At 42.3% G+C, this 21,814-nt stretch overlaps 1 protein-coding gene across 4 annotated transcripts in view; it reads right to left on the reverse strand.

The window, feature by feature from the left end:
- slc12a7 (solute carrier family 12 member 7) overlaps positions 1-21,814 on the reverse strand; it is a 254,830-nt gene that overhangs the window by 161,650 nt on the left and 71,366 nt on the right. The window contains exon 1 of one of the 4 annotated variants that reach the window (XM_033016708.1): positions 3,029-3,151. The exons of the other annotated variants lie outside the window; for them this stretch is intronic. Coding sequence (XP_032872599.1) covers positions 3,029-3,068 — 40 coding nt within the window. The 5' untranslated portion in view covers positions 3,069-3,151. Of the gene's footprint in view, positions 1-3,028; positions 3,152-21,814 lie in introns of those variants that run through there. 4 annotated transcript variants of the gene reach the window in all.

The following is a 21,814-nucleotide window of genomic DNA, read 5'->3' on the forward strand; positions in this document are numbered from 1 at the left end:
CTTTACATTTGACCTCCCAAAGTGCAACACCTTGCAATTGCTCGGATTAAACTGCATCTGCCAACCTTGCTAAAATCCATGTAGACACCATCCACCACCCCACCCTCATCGATCATCATTACCCCCACAAAAAAAAGTATAATTCTTTCTTGAACCGCATCTTAAACCTTGCATGCGCATCCTTTTTCTCTGTGGCCAAATTTACAACCACTTTGATCATGCGTGTTTCTCGTACTTTGTCATTTTTATTCCCCCCTCCTCACTGGAACATGTTGGTACTGAACTTCGAGCATCTGGCCTTTAAACTACTTCCACATGTTAGATGTAAACTTACCAATGAGAATTGATTTGCCTGGATTGCAAGCAGAACACATTTTTCACTGTATTCCAAGGCACTTGACAATAATAAGCTAATAATGTTACGACAGCTATTATGCTTCAAATGGCACTTCATTGGCTGCAAAGCATTTGGTCCCAAATTTGTAAAATGCATCATATATTGCAAAGGCGTAGAAATTCTTCCATGATGTACAACTTACATCATGGAACGTGTTAAAAGGAAGAGTTTAATTAAAAACCCAGTCGCCTAGCCTTGTGTGGAACAGAATAGTGCAGGAAGAGGGCTGCACACACAAAATATGGATTGATTTCCCACTTATCAGCTTATTGCTTTTCCTGACAGAGCAAATTTTTATCAACAGTGGTGTTAAATAGGTCATTAGTTCAGCCTTCTATAACGTGTTACTTTTACAGCACATTATAAACACTGGTGCCCTGCAATGATGCTTTCACAACTCCCTTCTTTACTTCTTATACACCCTTGACCAAGCAGCCAAATACCAAATCAACGCAATTCACAAATTGCAGGCGACACCACTATAGTGGGCCGGATATCAAATAATGAAGAGACAGAGTACAGGAAGGAAATTGAGAACCTCGTAAGCCAAGACAAACCTTCCTTAATGTCAGCAAGACAAAGGAGATTGTGATCAACTTCTGGAAGCAAACCCGGCACCGCGGTATACGTGACTGCGCCAAAGTAGAGATGGTTGATAGCTTCAAGTTCTTAGGAATAAATATCACAAGCAATTTGTCTTGGATCAGCCATATCGAAGTTATGGCCAAGAAAGCACACCAACACCTCTACTTCCTTAAAAGACAAATCCAAAACCGCAAGACATTGCAGAGTTGTGGACGTAGCCCAGACCATCACGCAAACCAACCACCCTTCCATTGATTCCATCTGCACTTCATGCTGCCTCGGAAAGACCACCAGCATAATCAAGGACCACTCATCCCAGTCACTCCCTCTTCTCTCCTCACCCATCACTCAAGAGGTACAGAAGTGTGAAAACACATACCTACAGTTTCAGGGACAATTTCTTCCCAGCAGTTATCAGGCAACGGAACCATCCTATCGCCAACTAAAGAACGGCCCTGACCTACCACCTATCTCATTGGAGACCTTCAAACTATCTTTAATTGGACTTTACCACGCACTAAATGTTATTCCATTAATCCTGTTTCTATATACTGTGGATAGCTTGATTGGAGCCATGTATAGTGATTTCACTGATTCGATAGCACACAACAAAACAGCTTTTCACTGTACCTCTGTACACATGACAATAATAAACTAAACTATATTGATGTTTTGATTCATGTCGCAGTGCAAATTTTCTGAATATATAAAATTTCAAATCCATAGAAATGAAACTCCAGAAAACTCAAACTGAGTGAGGTGTTTGGTGATAGAAATTAACATGAATATAGCAATGCTGAAACTTGAACTTCCCCAAAGCTTTTTGATGAGAAAATGACTTTCCAGATTCTTCAGAAACTATTTCCAATGTATCTCACCAGTCAAACCAACAGGTGCCATCTCCGAGCTTTAATAGCTTCATTTTTAATCAATTTTTACTGCGCCCAGTTCGAGATCTGCTTCTTTCCAGAGCTTGAATGAATTTTCCAATCCCTTCCTTTGCTTAAGCCATCACCAAGAGGATTAATTTCCTATCAAATTTTCCTTAAAAACCTTGAATGCTGACACCACATATGTGAGGCATTTATTAAGCAACTTTGAGGAGAAGGCAAACATTTAAAACCTGGTGGTTTAAATTTTGCCCTGTTGAAATTTCACTGGTCTGACAGGTTTAAAATAAGTGACCAGTTATGGTCAAGAAAATGATTTCACAGGGCCGAGAGAGAGGTGGTGTTCCAAATGGGAACTAAAACTTTTTTTGCGCAATGAATTATTCAGATCTAGAATACTATAAAAGAGCAGTATAAGCCACCAAAATGGTAACTTTCAAAAGGGACCTGAATACTGGAAAAAGGGAGAAAGGGAGAGAGAGAGAGGGAGAGGGAGAGGGAAGAGAAAGGAAGGGAAATAGAGAGAGAGCGAGACAGAAGATAGCTACGAGAAAGAGCTAGAAATAGAAAGAGAAAGAAAAGAGAGAGACGAATATAGAGAAAGAAGAGGAGAGAGAGAAGTAGAGCACTCTACTCTTGCATATCACCGCTCTCGTCTCTTCGCTATCGCCATTATAGTCTTCGCTATCTCTCGCTCTCTCTTCTCTCCTCTCTCTATCTCCATCTCTCGTCTCTCTCCTATCTCCCTCTCTCCTCTCTCTCCCTCTCTACCTCTCTCCTCTCGTCTCACTCTAGCTCTCTTCTCTTACTCTCTCTCTCCTCGCTCTCGTCTTCTCTCTCTCTCTCTTCTCTCTCTCTCTCTCCTCTTCTCTGCTTCCTCTCCTCTCTCTCTCTCTCTCTCTCTTCCTCTCTCTTTCCTCGCTCTCCCCCCCTTCCTATTCCCACACCCAGAGAGAACAGGCAGTGACTTGCCTCACTGGTACTGAAAAGCTCACAAAGGCTTTATTCTGAAATTGATTGTTATTAGACAAGTTGATTTTATGCTTGTGTTCAAAAATATAATATTGAGTTAACAGTTCAGAATAAAAGAGCCATAATGATCAAGAATAAAGAAAATGCAGTTAGATTCAGCATCGTTCTGCAGTCTCGGACTCACCCAGGCTGGAACAACCTTCCCCATCATTCTGTTCATTCATGTCGGGTGTCTATTGTTCCTCCTCAATGTGCCGTAGAAAAGCGGTGAGAGGTGACAAGTGCCTGCCTGTCTCCAGAGATTGGGGAGAGAGGGGGAGGCGGGGAGCAAAATCTCGTGTCTAATCCAGGATCTCGGGGTGAGGAGCAGCGAGGCGAGTCATCCAGGGAGTACGCAGTTTAAACCGACAGCATGAGGCAGAGCTGCAGTGCTGCAACGGTTAAATTTTCTGATAGAAATAAGATTCAGAATATCAGTGTGTGAAAAGAAGATAACCTACAAACCAAGGTAACTTGGGCAGGGGGTGGAGAAAGAGTAATTAAGGGATGAAGTATTTTAAAGCAAAAGGATAGATACAATTGTACCTTAACACACATTTGTGTTAGTGCTCTCTAATTACTTTCCATATCCCTTTGGCCTTAGACAACTGACGTATTAGAGAACTGCAATATTATGTTATAAGATTATACTGCTTTTAAAGGCTATAAGAGGATGAAGTGATTTGATTGACTGGTTATATTTTAAGAGCACCAATGGCATTTTTCAATTAAAAAAAACATGTTTATTTTTAAGAAATAGGTACATAAAAACCATGAGCATTCATAACAATTGTAATGAAATATTTTAAAATATACCAATGATTTCTGACTACCTTGCCAAAACAAATGAGCCAAAATGAACTGTTGCCGTCAAAAATGGACACCTGATAAATAAGGGTTGTCTTGCTAAACAAGGATGACCTAGTCTTTCAGTTCTAGTCTCTGAAACTCTCCACTATGTGTATCTAAAGTAAGGTTGTGATCTCTCAGTAAGACTGATGCATGATTAAATGGTTTTAAACGGCTTGTACTCGCTAGAATTTAGAAGATTGAGGGGGGATCTTATAGAAACTTACAAAATTCGTAAGTGGTTGGACAGGGTAGATGCAGGAAGATTGTTCCCGATGTTGGGGAAGTCCAGAACAAGGGGTCACAGTTTAAGGAAAAAGGGGAAATCCTTTAGGACCGAGATGAGAAAAACATTTTTCGCACAGAGGGTGGTGAATCTCTGGAACCCTCTGCCACAGAAGGTAGTTGAGGCCAGTTCATTTAAGAGGGAGTTAGATGTGGCCCTTGTGGCTAAAGGGATCAGGGGGTATGGAGAGAAGGCAGGTACAGGATACTGAGTTGGATGATCAGCCATGATCATATTGAATGGCGGTGCAGGCTCGAAGGGCAGAATTGCCTACTCCTGCACCTATTTTCTATGTTTCTAAAGAAAGAATGTATTCCAAAATTAATTTCCGGTTTAAGTATTTGCAGCAGTAACTTTCAACAAGTCTTCCTGAAGCATTTTGAAATGGCACTTTTCCCTGTTTAACAAGAAGGAATCACCACTAAATAAACAATTAAAGTTGGATTTTCTGGGCTAAATTGTATCAGACATAAAGTTAAAAATAGCGTACAACTGGAACCAAGGCACTTTTCAAGGGCATACGGTAAATTTGCTCTTTTGACTTGTGGCGAGAATTCTCTCTTCTGAACGATAAATGTTCTTTGTTCAGTCAGGTTATTGAGTGCAGAAGTTGGAATGTCACGTTACAATTGTACAAGACATTGGTGAGGCCGCGTTTGGAATATTCTGTCAGTTTTGGTCACTCTGCTATAGGAGGGATGTCGTTAAGCTGAAAAGATTACAAAGAAGATTTACAAGTATGCGGCAGGGCTTGAGGACCTGAGTTATGTGGAGAGGTTGGGCAGTCTAGGACTTCACTCCTTGCAGCGCAGGAGGCAGAGGGGTGATCTTATAGAGGTGTATAAAATTTGGATGGGAATAGATAGGATGAATGCATAAAGTCTTTTACCCAGAATCAAAAACCAGAGGACATACGTTTAAGGTAAGACAGGCAAGTTTTATTAGGAACATGAGGGGCAACTTTTTCCACATGGAGGGTGGTGCGTATTGGGAATGAGCTGACAGAGGTGGTAGTTGGGGCAGGTACTATAACAGCAATTAAACGTCATTTGGATAGATACATGGAGAAAAATGTTTTAGAGGGATATGGGCCAAACACAGTCATACGGGACTAGCTTAGATGTGGCATCTTAGGGCAAGTTGAGCTAAAGGACCTGTTTCTGGGCTGCATGGATCTATGACTGTGGCTCTAAAATCACATACAATTGCCTGTATACTTAAAAATTGTAAGCCGAGAATGAAAATAAAACAAAGTGAACTATGCCCTTGGAAAGACCTGCTAATGGAATAAAGAAATCAAATTTGGCAGGTCAACTTCTGTCAGATCTATGGTACTAAGAGGTTCTACATTTTCAAAGCCACCAATCATTACAATGAAATATTAAGCCAAAGCTCTGTCTTGTGGATTTAAGTGTGCCTACGTTGCAATGTACGTCAAGATCATTTAGAGCCATGGGACTAGAGTAAGGAGTTCTAACGGCCTGGTCAAGGTTGAATCCATTACTTTGCAGCACCAAAACCAAGTAGCCTGATTAACCAGTTCTTGGTGTTTGTGGAATACAAATTCAATGCTGAATTTACCACATAACCAATGCAGCAAAACAGCGAGAATAATGCAATTTGCACCTTAAAGAATGTGAAAGGCATTGTATTAATGTCAAATCTTAACGTGCCTTGCTGAAACCAAAAAAGCTAAGGGAAAATCTTGTTTAAAAACTCAACATTACAACTCTACAAACTCAATACAAGATTACAGCACATGCAGTTCCTTGCGCCTTTAGCATTCTGCACTTCCACAGCAATTTGCAAGTTTCAATAATAATCCATATTGCAAAGATGGAAAGTTAATTACATTAGTCTTTTCAGCCAGTGAAATAAGAGAAAAATATCCAGGACAATACAATACAATACAATACAATACAATTCAATTTATTGTCATTTGGACCCCTTGAGGTCCAAACGAAATGTCGTTTCTGCAGCCATACATTACAAAACAAAAAGACCCGAGACACAACACAGTTTACACAAACATCCATCACATCGTTGTGATGGAAGGCAAAAAAAAAACTTATCTAAAAAAACATACCCTCCATTCTGTTGCGTCAGGTAAATATTGTACCAACTGTCACAGGAGTTGTACCAAAAGTGCTGTACCACTGCTGGATTTGAAAGTAAGCAACCAACGCCTTGTAAATAAAATATCAAGTGCCAGAACACAATTTACCTCATGTACTTAAGAGGCTCAGTCATTAGTTTCAATTTAACTGCCAGATTAAGTGCTTGAACAGGAAAGGCATCTCATCTTTCGGAAGCAAATGAAGAAATACACTAGAGAAATTACAAAACACACACCACGATAATGGGAACTGAATTGCATCATTTACATGCAATAACTAACACAAAATCATTTTGCCATACTAATCAAAGAGTTTGCTGAATACTTCTGCACAAAAGCTAATCCTTTGACTTCTTCCCTAACTGTACTATCATCATCTCTATCAAATGTTCCGTTTCCAGTGCATGGTTACTCAATGAGATTTTATCCATCCTTGATTTTTAGCATGTTTCTTAATGCCGTGAAATAATTTAAGTATTCACACAGCTGTAATAGTTTCCCACTGTTCAACTCTTAGTAGTGGTCAGTTGGTTTCCTATGCTTCTGAATCACTGGAACAGCCCAGGTGTTAGCATGCAGAAACAGATTTATTTAATTCCCCCTTCCATTTGTATAAACAAGAGAGTCAAGAGTGTTTGATTGCGATAGGTGCCGATAATTGAAGTATGAAATACTTACCTGCAGCAGGCCTGTAATACAGATAACATATAATGAACAAAAAAATAATAATGAATAACCCCAATACTAATGCAAAACAGCCCAGTCCATATGTAACCAGATACAGTCCACGGTTTAGTTAGTGTATTAAAATGCTCAAAAGCCTGATGTTTTTTGGGATGCTATTCTGAAACTTAGCAATCATTGCCTTCAGACTATTTTAATTTACCTTCTTCCCAATGGTGCCTTTATTGTCAAGTGTGCCTAGTGCAAACACACAGTGAAATTATTTTCTTATAAACAATCCGGTGGAGCATTGCCATACCTAAGCAAATTCCCGATTAGCAAATTTTATGGAAATAGTCTACTGATCCAGCATGCATGAGGTGCCATGTTTTGGCTCCATTTTCAAAGTCTAGTTCACGTTCTAAGTATTATGAGCGGCGCCCGTTCCAAGCAAGCCCCAGGCTGATGCGGGCCTCCAGCTGTCGCATTCTCTTGAACGTGCGGGTCGACTTGCAAACCGATGTCCTGCTCCTCGTCCATCCATCTTTGTACCTGGGAAGGCGTCCCGCTTCCGACCCCGTGCGCACAGAAGGTCAGATGGCCAGTACCTGCTCCTCTCCTACCAGCTTCGCTCGTTGCTGATCACCTCTGTCATTTTCAGCTCCACCCTCCTGGAGGTCTCTGATCTTCGGGGAACGAGCACTGGTCAGCTCAGAGGGCTTTCCCTTCTAGGCCACAGTCCATCGGACTCGCTGAGCAAGGACTGGCTCGGCGGCTTCACCCAGTCTGCCAGGCCTTTAGTTGGGCAGCGGGGGACCATCTTGACAGCTACCCACTGTAGGTCGTGAAGCTATAGAGCTTCTGCAGCCACAGGCAGCACACTGGGAGCATGGCCAGGATAGTGTGGGTCTTTGATAATGCAGGCTGCCTTTTTGAGCCAGCACCTCCTATAGATTCCTTTGATCGTGGGGAGGTCAGCACCTCTGATGGACTTGGCAACGTACAAGTACAATTACGATTTTTTTCCCGGCACTTTCCAAATTTAAGTTTGCAGATTTCAGGGCGGTACGGTGGCGCAGCGGTAGGGTTGCTGCCTTACAGTACTGTAAACCCAGGTTCGATCCCGACTACGGGTACTGTCTGCACGGAGTTCGTACGTTCTCCCCGTGACCTCGTGATTTTCTCCGAGATCTTCAGTTTTCTCCAACACTCCAAAGACGTAAAGGTTTGTAGGTTAATTGACTTGGGTTTGTATACTTGGTATATGTGTAAATTATCCCTAGTGTGTGCATGCCTGTGTTAATGTACGGGGATCACTGTTCAGTGTGGATTCGGTGGGCCGAAGGACCTGTTTCTGCGCTGTATCTTTAAACTTAATTAAACTAAGATAACGACCTACAGACAGACAGTGCACTGGAGTCAAATATTCTGCATGACTGGCTCACAAATATCAGCAACATATCTGTGTTTGTTTTTTGAGAAATGATACGGCTGGTCAAGTCTCAGTAGGTCTCACTCTCTTTGGAAGTAGGTGAATACAAGTTGAAGTGCTACTCCAGCAGGTTTAGCACAAAAAACTAACCAAGTCTCAGCGCAGGTTTTATGGAGTTCTTATAACAGCGGTGCTTTGATTTAAGTTCACCACAACACCATCTTCCCCTTGAGATCGACTGGATACAAAATATTCCAATGTATTATTCATAGAAAAATGGAGTCATCCTCAATGTCCACAACCCCTCAAACCACATAATTGAAACTCAAACTTTTCTAGATTTTTGCTGTTGGCTGCATTTTTTACATTGCAAATGTATGCTGCTCACCATGAATCACTCTGATATATCGAGATGTTCTAAAGGAGACATATAAATGCAATTCATATCCTAAAACCTCATGAAAGGCAAAGGCCAGCTGGCAACGTAGAGCAAAGAATAAACTGCTGGAGAAACTCAACTCGACTATCCCTCTGCCTCTACAGATACTGCTACTCATCAAGTTCCTCCAACAGTTTGCTCTTTGCTATCACAGATACAAACTTCAGATGCTCTAACATGGACCTCTAACATGGACCAAAGATGTAATTATCTAAAGACAATAGACAATAGACAATAGGTGCAGGAGCAGGCCATTCGGCCCTTCGAACCAGCACCGCCATTCAATATGATCATGGCTGATCATCCCCAATCAGTACCCCGTTCCTTCATGTGTAGCATATTAGTAAAACTACATTGATGGCATCATGAACAATTTCTCTAAATGAGTGATAGTCAACGCAATAATCAATATATAGAAGGCCCAACTAGAGGGAGTAGAGCAATGGACATCCTCACAGTGAACAGGAGAGACAAGTGATTGAAGTGTCAGTGCAGGAGCATTTTCAAACCAGTATCCAGAATTCCATTAGTTTTAAAGTAGTTTTGAAGACCCACAAGTTAAAGTCCAAAATTGGGGCTGGGACAATTTTAGAGGGATTGGTCGGAACTCACTAAGTTTGATGAGGGAGTCCGTTTGTAGTTAAGGGGACGGCTAACAACTGGGACGCATTTCAAAAGCAAAATGGAGTACAAGGGCAGCATGTTCCCCATAGGGCAAAGGGCAAGACTGGCAAGTTTAAGAAATACCAGTTAATGAGAGACGTTGAGGCTCTGGTCAGCATAAAGGAGGCACAAATCAGACCGAGGCAGTTGTAATCAAGCAAACCCTTCTGCATGTATAAGAGGTGTAGAAGTACACTAGAATGTAATCAGGTTTGCAAAAAGAGGACATGAATGGAGCTGGCAGACAAGGGAAAGTAAAATCTTAAGAGATTCTAAAGGTATATTAAAAGGGTAGTTAGGGAAAGAACAGACCCCCTTAAAGATCAGCATGGCTATCTTCACTTTGAGATATTAAATGAATACTTTTCATCCATTTTCTTCTGAGATGACCATGGAAGCTAAGGACAATGGCGTAGTTGACGTAATGTGTAGAAATGTGTAGAACGGCATATGCTGGTTTAAACCAAAAATAGACAGCTGGAGGAACTCAGCGGGTCAGACAGATTCTCTGAAGAAAAGGTTAAGGTGACCTTTCTTCAGACTCTGGTTCAGAGTGGCATAGGTGAGATGTCTTAGATCAGATATGAATTACCAAAGAGGTGGACTTGGTGGTTTTAAAGTGCATTAAGGTGGGTAAAACCCCAGAGCCTGACTAAATGCATCATTGGAACGTAAAAAGCTAGGGAGCACATTACAAAGGCTCTTGAGGAGACATTTGCATTATCTTTAGCCACTGGTGAAATTCCAGAAGACTGGAGGGTGGCTATTGTTGTTAGATTAATTAAGGGCAATGAGGACAAGCTAGGGAACTATCAGAGGTGTTAAAATTGTCGGAGGGAATTCTTAGAAACAGGATCTACCAGCATTTGGATATGCACAGACTGATTAGGGATAGTCAGCATGGTGTGTGTGGAAAATCATGTCTCGCAAATTTGATAAGTATTTTGAAAAGGTTACCAGATGATTGTTGAGGGCAGGGCAGGGCAGTGCGTGTTCTCTATTTGGCCTTTAGCAAGGCCTGTGACAAAATCCATCATGTTAGCTGAGTCAAGATAGCTGAGAGAATGGAGCAGCTGGGCTTGTACACTCTAGAGTTTAGAAGGATGAGAGGATATCTCATTGAAACATATAAGATTGTTAAGGGTTTGGACACGCTAGAGGCAGGAAACATGTTCCCGATGTTGGGGGAGTCCAGAACCAGGGGCCACAGTTTAAGAATAAGGAGTAAGCCATTTAGAACGGAGATGAGGAAACACTTTTTCTCACAGAGAGTGGTGAGTCTGTGCCTCAGAGGGCAGTGGAGGCAGGTTCTCTGGATGCTTTCAAGAGAGAGCTAGATAGGGCTCTTAAAGATAGCGGAGTCAGGGGATATGGGTAGAAGGCAGGAACGGGGTACTGATTGGCGATGATCAGCCATGATCACGTTGATATGTGCTGGTTTGTAGGTTAATTGACTTGGTATATTTGTAAATTGTGCCTCCTGTGTGTAGGATAGTGCAAGTGTGCGGGGATGACTGGTCGGCACAAACTCGGTGGGCCGAAGTGCCAAAACTAACCTAAGTTTCACCAAACCCCAAAATGGCAAAAAAAGACCATGGTGATCTTCGAAATAGGTTTTGTATTTGTTGCAGTCAAATACTGTGGAAGGCAATTTATTAATCCACAAGATTAGAAAACGGCTCTGTACATGAAACATGTCTGCACTTGTCCACCTCAACTGCTGCAGAATCAGAACATTCCACAAAGCATCAGTGGCTACCCGGGAGACAAACTGCAGGATACATCAACAACTCTTATCAAAAGCCCATAGGACCTAATCGGCTGAAAGTTTATCACAGTTGCATAATTACAGTCAGGCTATACATTGCCGTCATCCTCAGCTTTACTGGTAGGCTTCTTTACTTCTTTCACCTTCACTTATTGGGACTAAAAAAAATAAAAACAAATATTGCTGAACTGTACTTTTCTAAAATCTTTCATTCCTAGAAATGATTTAGTATAATTACATCTGTCCATTTGTTTATGGTTCTGATAGACCCCTTCATTTGGTTAAATAGCAACGTGATGATGATATTGGTATGGATATTAGTTTATCAATGTTTATGTACTGAGATGGATGTGGGAAGAGGCTTCTTTCCAATTCCCAAACAGCCAAAACAATGTCCAAGGTCACAAAAATAGCCACCGTCAAGGGTGTAATGCATTGCATCACTACTGAATGGCTATCATTGAATACACGAAAACAAAAGCAATTACAAAACTAAACCTACAACTTCTTCATATTCTGAAAATTATTTTTTCATGATTTGGATGATGTTTAAAGCTGAAGAGCAAAGACAGCTAAGTATAGGGCGTGTACCAACAGTGCACGAAAATACCTACAGAGGCAGTAATTTAAGCCGCAGGGTCAGATTATTATTATGAGTGCCATTTTCGCCTAGAGTGTCATCAAAGGTAATTGGTCCATAATTACTCTCTGTTATCCATTATTATTCTCGAAGAGAGAAAACAGCGATAAAATAGTCACAAATTCCTATAAAATAGATTTAGCAGCTTGATGAAATATACTTTCTTTAAAAGCTGTTCAAACTTCAGCATAAAATAATCTAAAGTATCAGTACAACATACTGTTTACAAGGTTAATTCCCGGGATGGCGTGACAGTCATATGCTGGGAGAATGGAGCAGCTGGGCTTGTACACTCTGGAGTTTAGAAGGAAGAGAGGGGATCTCATTGAAACATATAAGATGGTTAAGGGGTTTGACAGGCTAGAGGCAGGAAACATGTTCCCGATGTTTGGGGAGTCCAGAGCCAGGGGCCACAGTTTAAGATTAAGGAGTAAGCCATTTAGAACGGAGACAAGGAAACACTTTTTTTTCACTGAGAGTGGTGAGTCGGTGGAAATCTCTGCCTCAGAGGGCGGTGGAGGCAGGTTCTCTAGATGCTTTCAAGAGAAAGCTAGATAGGGCTTTTAAAAATAGCAGAGTCAGGGGATATGGGGAGAAGGCAAGAACGGGGTACTGATTGGGGATGATCAGCCATGATCACATTGAATGGCGGTGCTGGCTCGAAGGGTTGAATGGCCTTCTCCTGCACCTATTGTCTATGGTTTTGCTGCAACTGTTATGTAAAAGCTTAAATCAAAGAACATAAACTGCTGGGGTAACTCAGCAGGTCAGGCAGCATCTCCGGAGAAAAAGGGTGGGTGACATTTTGGATCAGGACCCTTTTTCAGGTTGAATGTAGGGAGTGGGGTGGATGAAGAGCTGGGGGCAAGAAAAGACGAGGACAATCAGGGCTGGCCACAAATGACCTGAGGCAGGACGGTGCCTGGTAAACCATTGTTGTCTAAAAAAGGTGTGATCTTGAGGAAATCAATAGGGAGAACTGTGGAGCTGAAAAAGAGACTCGGGTGGAGGCAGGGGGGAGGGGAGGGTAGTAAGTAGATGTTACTTAAAACTAGATGAATTCAATGTTCATACCGCAGTGTTGTAAGCTACATAAGTGAACAAGTGGAAGTGGACTGGGCTTTGTTGCCTACCCTCACAGTAGGAACCATTGTGTGGGGATGTTTTTATGTTTTATGTTAAATTCTTTAATGTTGTGTTTTATTTTTGTTGTGCTGCAGATGGCTCGGAAAACATGGCTGCTGGAGGTGAGAGTGAACGCTGGCGCGATTGTCTCCCGCTGCTCTCTCCCCGAATTGTGCATTGTTGCTGTATATGTTGTTTTTGTTTCATGCTTGTTTTAACTGTAAGATGTCCTTGAGAATACTGAAAGGCGCCCTATAAATAAAAAATATTATTATTATTATAAGGAATCCCTTAGACCAAGGCAGACAGAGCGCTAGTGTTCAGCAAAACGGTCGCCAAGTCTACATTTCAACTCGCCGATGTACAGGAGCCCACATCCGGAATACTGAATACAGTAGATGAAGTAAGAGGAGGTACATGTGAATCTCTAAACTGAAAGGACTGTCGGAGTCACTGGGTGGATTCGAGGGAGGAGGTTATAAGGAAGGGTGTTGCACCTCTTGTGGTTGCAGGGTAAAGCATCTGGGAGGCCGTGGTTAGAGTGAGGCGGGATGAGGGAGAAGACTCTGCGGAAGGCGGAACGAGGCAAAGGTGGGAAGATGTGCTTGGTGCTGGGATTCATGGAAGAGCATCGATGGAAATGTCAGAGGATAATGTGTTGGATGCGGATGCTGCTGGGGTGAAAGGCGAGAACCAGGGGAACTCTGCCCATGTTGCGTCTGGTGGTAGGGAGAGTCGGAGCAGAAGTGCGGGACACAGCCACACTTGTAGAATGGGAGAACCCACATTTCCTGAAGAATTAGGACATCTTTGATGTCCAAACATGAAACATCGCATCTTGGAAGCAGATTTAGTAGAGATGAAGGAATTGAGAGTGGGGAATAGCATCTTTGCAAGAGACAGGGTGGGAGGAAGTGTAGTTCAGATAGCCATGAGAGTCGGTAGGATTGCAATAGATATCTGTCGATAGTATGTCTCATGTGATGGAGGCAGAGAGATCAAGAAAGGGGAGAGAGGTGTCCAGGGCAGTCCAGGTGAATTTGAGGGCAGGGTGAAAGTAAGTTGGGAAGTTAATAAAGTCCACAAGTCCTACGCAGGTGCAGGAGGTAGCCCCGATGCAGTCATCGATGTAGCAGAGAAAGAATCGGGGGATAGGGCCAGTGTACACCAGGAATAAGGACTGTTCAACGTACCCAACATAAAGAGAGGCAGAGCTGAGGCCCATGCAAATGCCCATGGCTATTATTGAGGGCAAGGGCAAGTTCCATTAAGTGGCGGAATGTGTAAGTAGAGAGAAATTGGTTGGGTCTTTATTCAAAGAGGAAGTAAAGACCTTAAGGCCCTCCGAGTGGGGGATGAAGGTGTAGAGGGACGGAACATTCATGCTAAAGATGAGTGAATGGGGGGGGCTGGAATCCGAAAGTTGTTAGAGAGTTGAAGGGCATGCAAGATGTCCAGGACATTCTATAGGTGGGAAGGGATAGGGATAATGGGTAGGTGGGAAGGTTTCTACATCTTGTACACCTTAAATATTGGATTACCAATGCAATGGGACCAAAGAGATTATAAACAACAGAGCCTTAAATCTCTGGTGGGTGAGTTACAGGAGAAGATTCTGAGGGATAAGATATATAAGAATTTGGATAGACTGGGACTGATAGGGATAGTTAGCAAGATTTTGTACATGGAAGATCATGTCTTACAATTTGGATTGAGTTATGTGAAGTAACCAAAAAGGTTGATGAGGGCAAAGCCGTAGACGTAGTCTATATGGACTTCAGTAAAGTATTTGACAAGGTTCTGCATGGTAGGCTGCTCTGGAAGGTTAGATCGTGTGGGATTTCGGGAGAGTTAGCTGACTGGATAGAGAATTGGCTTCATGGCAGGAAGTCAAGGGTGATGGTGGAACGTTGTTTTTTCGTACTGGAGACCTATGACTCATGGTGTGCTGGGTTACTAAAATGAAAACAAAAAAACCCTGACCTTTTCAATCAGCACGTTCCCTCCTTTCAAACCATTCTCTGCATCTTAAAGCTGGTTTTATCTATAACTGATCTTATGGAGGTGTATAAAATCATGTGAGAAATAGATCAGATAGATTCACCGAGTCTCTTCCCCAGAGTAGGTGAATCGAGGACCAGAGGACACAGGTTTAAGGTGAAGGGGAAGTTATTTAATAGGAATCTGAGGAGTCCATTTTTCACACAAAGGGTGATCGGTGTATGGAACAAGCTGCCAGAGGCAGTAGTTGAGGCAGCGACTATACCAACGTTTAATAAACAATGACAGGTACATAGATAGGTCAGGTTTGGAGGGATATGGGCCAAACACAGGCAGGTGGGACCTGTGTAGTAGCTAGGACATGGTGGCCGATGTGGACAAGTTGGGCCCAAGGGTCTGTTTCAATGCTGTATGAATCAATGACTCTGTTGCAATAAAAGCTCACTGGCCCAAATGTTAACTCTGTTTCCAGTATTTTCTATTTTATTTCTGATTTCTGGCATCTGGAGTTCTTTTGTTTTGAGCAAATCAGAGGGAAATTACTTTGGGAATTATCTTTTCCAACTCAATTCACTATCGACATGACAGTTCAGATTAGAACTGTACAAGATTAACAATAGCAAGTTAAGCAATTCCCCATCTTTTCCCACAAGAGTGAAAGAACAGACAAATGCACAAATGTTGCCCTATTCTGGACTAAATTATGTGTGGAATAGTCTCTAGCGAGTGGCTCAGTAAACTACCCTCTGCAGTAAGCAGGAGCAGGAATATTAGCAACAATCCTTTCGCCGATTTCCATTCACTGAGAAACATTTGACCTCTACAAACAACGCACTCACACAACTTAATGGGCAGCATTAATATACAATAACGGACTCTCCCAAAGATAATAGGATTAGTCCTTGTCGGAAACTTTTCACAAAACTACATTGTTTTTTTTGCATATCTTTCATTCATTTGTTCTATATATCACCGTCTATATCTCTCCTTTCCCTTAACTCTCAGTCTGTAGAAGGGTCTCGACCCGAAACGTCACCCATTCCTTTTCTCCAGAGATGCTGTCTGACCTTCTGAGTTACACCAGCTTTTTGAGTCCATCTTCGGTTTAAACCAGCATCAGCAATTCCTTCCTATACATTCCTCCCATCCCCCCGCCCTCGGGCTCCTCCTCCTCCCTTTTTCCTTCCTTCTCCCCCCCACCCCCCATCAGTCTGAAGAAGGGTTTCGGCCCAAAACATCACCTATTTCCTTCACTCCATAGATGCTGCTGCACCCGCTGAGTTTCTCCAGCATTTTTATGTACCTTCCTATACATTGTTTTGTTATTGTTTAAATAGTCATAAATGAAACAATTATGTTAATATCATCCACAACACATGGCAGCTTTTGCTTTGTAAAAGAAAGGAAAATTTATTGTATTCAAAGTTCTAAATCTTGTTCCACGAAGTGTTGCTTTTTAAGTTGCTGTCTTGTACGTTCAAAAGTCCACAGACTGACATGGTTGACAGATTATTTATTTCACCCTGCCATGCAAAGCGATATCTTAGTTTATAGCCTGCTAACGTGTTGGATGAAATAGACCAGCAGGAGGGCAAATGCCTCACATGAAGCAAGGTTACGTCACGAACAAGCAGCCAGCAGAGCCATCATTAATTGTAGCTGCGTACATAACTTTTGGGTTCAAAGTCTTCAGGAAATATGTTCCTGATTTCAAGTCCAAGTCTTTAAACACAACACAGAAAACCCTGCATCAGCAGTATTAATGACATTCAGTACAAACAAACATACTCTCATATTCTGGTAGGAAATTTAGAGATTTAAGTTCTTTATAGAAGAATAAATGCCCACTTCAAACTAATTCAGCAATTCATTCCAGCTACTTGTCAAAGATCCAATGGGCAGAAAGTTTGGCCACCAGACTCAGTTACACATTATATATGTACATAGCTTAAGTAAACTTCTCTGAAGTAACTCAGTAGACGGAATAATTGTTTTTTTGTTGGACGCTAGTTCACAATGAGCAGAGGATTACCTTGTATAACCTTCACTGCATTATTGAGATCAGGTGGAACTGTCCCTAAAATCGAGGAGTTTAATTGCTGGAAAGGAAGGATTAGATTATTCAATGGTTTTGAATGAAGCAAGATTGCAAATTGGCACATGAATGCAGAATTGCCAGAGATTACAAATAGAAGGTTAAAATCATCTAGAACTGCAAAGATTTGCTCTAAATAAACAGATGTCACTTTTCAGAGAACAGTATCCATAATTGGATGTGAATAAACTGGGAAAGAGTGATGTATAGTGCTGATAGAAAGAACTAATGGATACATACATTTGGAAAAGTGAATGTAAAATTCAAGAAGAAAAATGGAAAATGCTGAAAGTATTTTATAAGTCAGGCCACATAAACTGAATCAAATGTTTCAGGTCAAAGAACCTTCATCAGAACTGAAAATGAGTGAAAATATACTTGTTAAGCTAAGGGAGGGTGGGGATGCCTGTGAGGGGGGTGACAATGGGGATAAACTGTAAATAAGGTTATCTGGTCAATGAGCGAGTTATAGGATGAGAACACAGACAAAACAAAACATAATTAACAGAATGGAGACACAAGTAACTGCAGATACTGGAATCTTGAGGAAAACACAGCATAGAGCGAGAAGACATGCCCAGTTTTACCTTCTCAGAGACATCTATTCTTCCCCAGTTAGGTAGAAAGAATCAAATACTAAAAAAGCCTCATGCTCTCCTACCTCCTCTCCGCACCACAAATTGTGGCCGATGGCTGAAGTTCTCATTTAAAAACTCCATTGTGGGAGCAGGATCATGAAATATGCCGGTTCAAGGTAACAGTGAAGCTCCACTTTCACACAGCAATTAAAGTTGGGCAATAAATCCTGACAATGCCAATAATGCCACAGCAAGGAAGTGATATTAAAAAAAACATGTATAAAACCATAGGTAGACAAAAATGCTGGAGAAACTCAGCGGGTGAGGCAGCATCTATGGAGCGAAATAAATAGGTGACGTTTCGGGTCAAGACCCTTCTTCAGACTGATGTGAGGGTGGGGGAGGGGAGGGGGGGAAAGAAGAAAGGAAGAGGCGGAGATAGTGTGCTGTGGGAGAGCTGGGAAGGGGAGGGGAGGGGAAAGAAGGAGAAAGTAGGGACTACCTGAAATTGGAGGTCAATGTTCATACCGCTGAGGTGTAAACTACCCTAGCGAAATATGAGGTGATGAGTTTCTCCATCATTTTTGTCTACCTTCCATTTTCCAGCATTTGCACTTCCTTCTTAAACATATATAAACCATTATCGCTGAATTGCAAATATTTAAAGCAGGATCATGGTGCAGGGTACGGGAGATCCCTCCATTCCACAGCAACAATCTCATCTTTTTCATGTTGACAAAATGTTCAATATATATTTCAGATTCTTTACAGCCATTTTTCATTAGGAATAATGCCTCGATAAGTAAATAAAGCTAACTACTGTTGTGTCACAGAATCCTGTAGATTGCTCACTTTCCTGAGGTTGTACAAAATTATAACAAAAGAAATAGGCTTAGGGATTTTTGACATTTTCATACGCGCCAGATTCAGACAAATTTAGGCAGATTTAGGCCAACAAACCTCCACGATTGCCCTGGACAGTGCAAATCGAAAAACATGTCTTCTGCTGTGAGCAATTTCATAGAGGTGGGAGAAGGAAAAATGAGTTGGGGAATTGGAGGATAACTGACAATTTTATTTTTAACTATACCACAAAAAAGGTCCAAGTTCCAAAAGTCTTTCAAATGACAGGGTATTTTTGCAATCACAATCTTCTCCAACCCACTTCCTTGAAATCTCAGTCCAGAATAATTGATTATTAAAACTTGGTATAGGTTTATTAACGTCACATATACCAAGAAACAGTGAAAAACATTGTGCACTATACAATCAAATCAAACGTTACATGAGTACAATCAAGCCATAGACAAGTGCACCAACTAGTGTAACGAGAAAAATACCAGAGTATAGAATATTGTGTTACAGTTTGGAACATTACAGCTACAAAGAAAGTGCAGATAAAAAGAAAATGCAAGGGATGCAATGAGGTAGGTTGGGAGATTGGGACTACATCGTAGCTTATGAGAGGACCATTCTGTAGTCAGCAACAGCGGGGAAGATGCAGTTCCTGAATCTTGTGGTGCACGCATTCAAGCTTTTGTATCTTCAGCCTGATCAGAGAGGGGAGAAGAGGGAATGACAGGGATGTGAATGACCCTTACGACGGCTTTCCTGAGGATGTGTGAAGGGTAGATGGGAGGGTTGGTTTGAGTATCGAGTGGCACCATCGAGTGTGGCTGCCTGCCAGCAGCAGTCCATCCTTTCACCCTTTTTGTTATTTTTAGCGTATCTAAATGTATGTTTTTAAAGGTTTCTAAGTCTTTTTTTATGTGGGGGAGGTGGGGAGGAAATGGGGGGAAACAGTTTCCCAGTCACTCCCTGGTCGGAGATGTGTCTTTTCTCCGTGTCACATCTTCTCGGCCCCCCCACCCCCCCTGGATTGGTGCGGCCTTTCCTGCCGGAGACCGGTCAGAGCTTCAACTGCGGCGCAGCACTGAATTCCATCGCGGAGCGGGCGATGCCTAACCGGGGATCGCCGTGTTGGAGCGCTGGAGGGCTGGGCCTGCTGATTGACACCGTGGAGCTGTGGTTTGTGGAGATTCCAGCCGTGGGCGGCACTGACTATAGCACCGCGGAGTCCTGGGATCTTTTGCCGAGAGACGCCAGTGTTGAATCTCCACCCAGCTCGGCCTGTGGACTTCGGAAGCCGCGGTCTCCGGTAAGAAGTGACCGATTCGGAAACTCCAAGCTGCTGAGAGTGTTTTTCCGTTCCGACACCGGAGCTCCGATCATCCCGGCGAGAGAGTCTGAATATCGGGTCGCCGTAGCGGCGACTGAGGAGGGTTCAAAGGCCCCGAGTGAACAAAGAGGAAGATGACTGAACTTTATTGCCTTCCGTCACAGTGGGAAACGTTGATTCCGCTGTGTGGGGATGTTCATGTTTAATTCTATCGTGTAATGTGTTTTTTTTTTTACTCGTATGGCTGTATGGTAACTCAAATCTCACTGCACCAATTGGTGCATGTGACAATAAGTGTAACTTGAACTTGAGTAATGGATTGGGCTACATTCACTATTTTCTGCAGTGCTAAGAAACAGTGACAAACTGTTTACATGATAGACAGATCATACTGTACAGGTCATCAAGCCATACACAAGTACAATAGGTAGAGCAAAGAGAAACGGAACAAAAGTGCAGAATATAGTGTTACAGTGCTATAGCGTTTCAAATACAAAGAGAGTGCTGATTAATAAAAAATGCATGAGCTGTAATGAGGTAGGTTGGAAGACTGGGACTCAGCTTATGAACCACCAGGGGCCCCGTACGATTGGCAGCCTCACCAATAGTCTGTCTGTTTTCATCTTTTTTGTCATTTTTAGTGTACTTTGAAAATTTGTTTTGACGTTCTCTGGATTGTTTTATGTGGGGGAGGAGGAGGGGGTCGGGGGATTTTTTTTTTACAATCTCTTACCCTGCCGGAGATGGGATTGTTTTCCAGGTCGCATCTCCGGTCGCTCTGCGGCCTAACATCTTGGAGCTGGTGGCCTCCTCAGGACAGACTTTGAACCCCATCGCAGGGGGTGGACTTCCCGTCGGAGCTGATCCCTTGCCTGGGATCGCTCCAACTGCAGCCTGCGGACTTTACCATTGAGAATTCGCAGTCTCGGGAGAGACTATGGATGTCAGAAAGCACCAAACGACGCAGAAGATTTGACCAGCCCCGACTGTTCGGCACGGGGGAGCTGAGATTCCCCCCACCCCCCCCATCGATGCAGGAGTGATGGCCTTGACGAGGAGGGTCCAACTGCCTGCTATGGGAGTAAGATCGTCCTGTCAACAGAAGGCTCGAGACACCGACTGCGGGAGAACAAAGAAGGGAAGAGATTGACATTTTTATTTGCCTTCCATCACAGTGAGAGATGTGGAGGAGTCGCTGTGGTGGATGTTTATATTAAAATGTATTTTGTGTGTTCTCTTGCTTTTTATTTGCATGACTGACTTGGCAAATGAAATTCCTCGTATGTTGCAAAACATACTTGGCTAATAAAGTATTATTGTATTGTATTGTATGAGAGGACTGTTCAGTAGTCTGTTAGAAGCTGTTCCTGAATCTGGCAGTTTTGGCACTGGAGCATGGCGGCTTTTGCGTACTGGTCCCAAACGAGGATACACTATCAGAATCTGTAATTGTTCGTGTTATAGAACTGATGCACAAAAATTTTGAGAACTACACTCTGCATCTTGCACTTTGCTGCATTTATTGGTCTTGAGTTTCACCTGATTGTATTACGTATCTGTTATTTATTATTTATTGTATTGAATATTTTTATATTATATTTTTATATACATAATATACATAATATTATTTGATTTGTTTGGATAGCATGCAAAACAAAGCTTAGCACTGTACCTCACTATGCATGAGACTAAAAAACCTAAACCATACCAACTAAATAAGCATACTAGGCCATTCTCATTTACCTGCCACATGTCTCTTGTAGCTTCCTCTGGAAAAGCACATTTTAAAACAAATGTATTAAGAAGTCACATTGAGGGACATGCTAAACCCCTCAAGAGCTGAAAATCTGATCTTATGAGGTACAGTTGTCTGAAATATTAGACATATTGTCTAAAATGCCTTTGGAAAAAAATAACATACATCAGAGGATGGGAAAGGGGACCAAAGAGCCTGATTCTGTCCTCAAAAGGACCAACGGTGCTGGAGCAACTCAGCAGGTCGGGTAGCATCTCTGGAGAACATGGATAAATGACATTTTGGGTCGAAACCCTTCTGCAAACTGATTGTTGGGGAGGGGAGGGGGGTGGGTGGGGGGA

This window comes from Amblyraja radiata, chromosome 2 (genome assembly GCF_010909765.2).
Source record: "Amblyraja radiata isolate CabotCenter1 chromosome 2, sAmbRad1.1.pri, whole genome shotgun sequence".
In the NCBI taxonomy this organism is placed as follows: Eukaryota; Metazoa; Chordata; class Chondrichthyes; order Rajiformes; family Rajidae; genus Amblyraja; species Amblyraja radiata.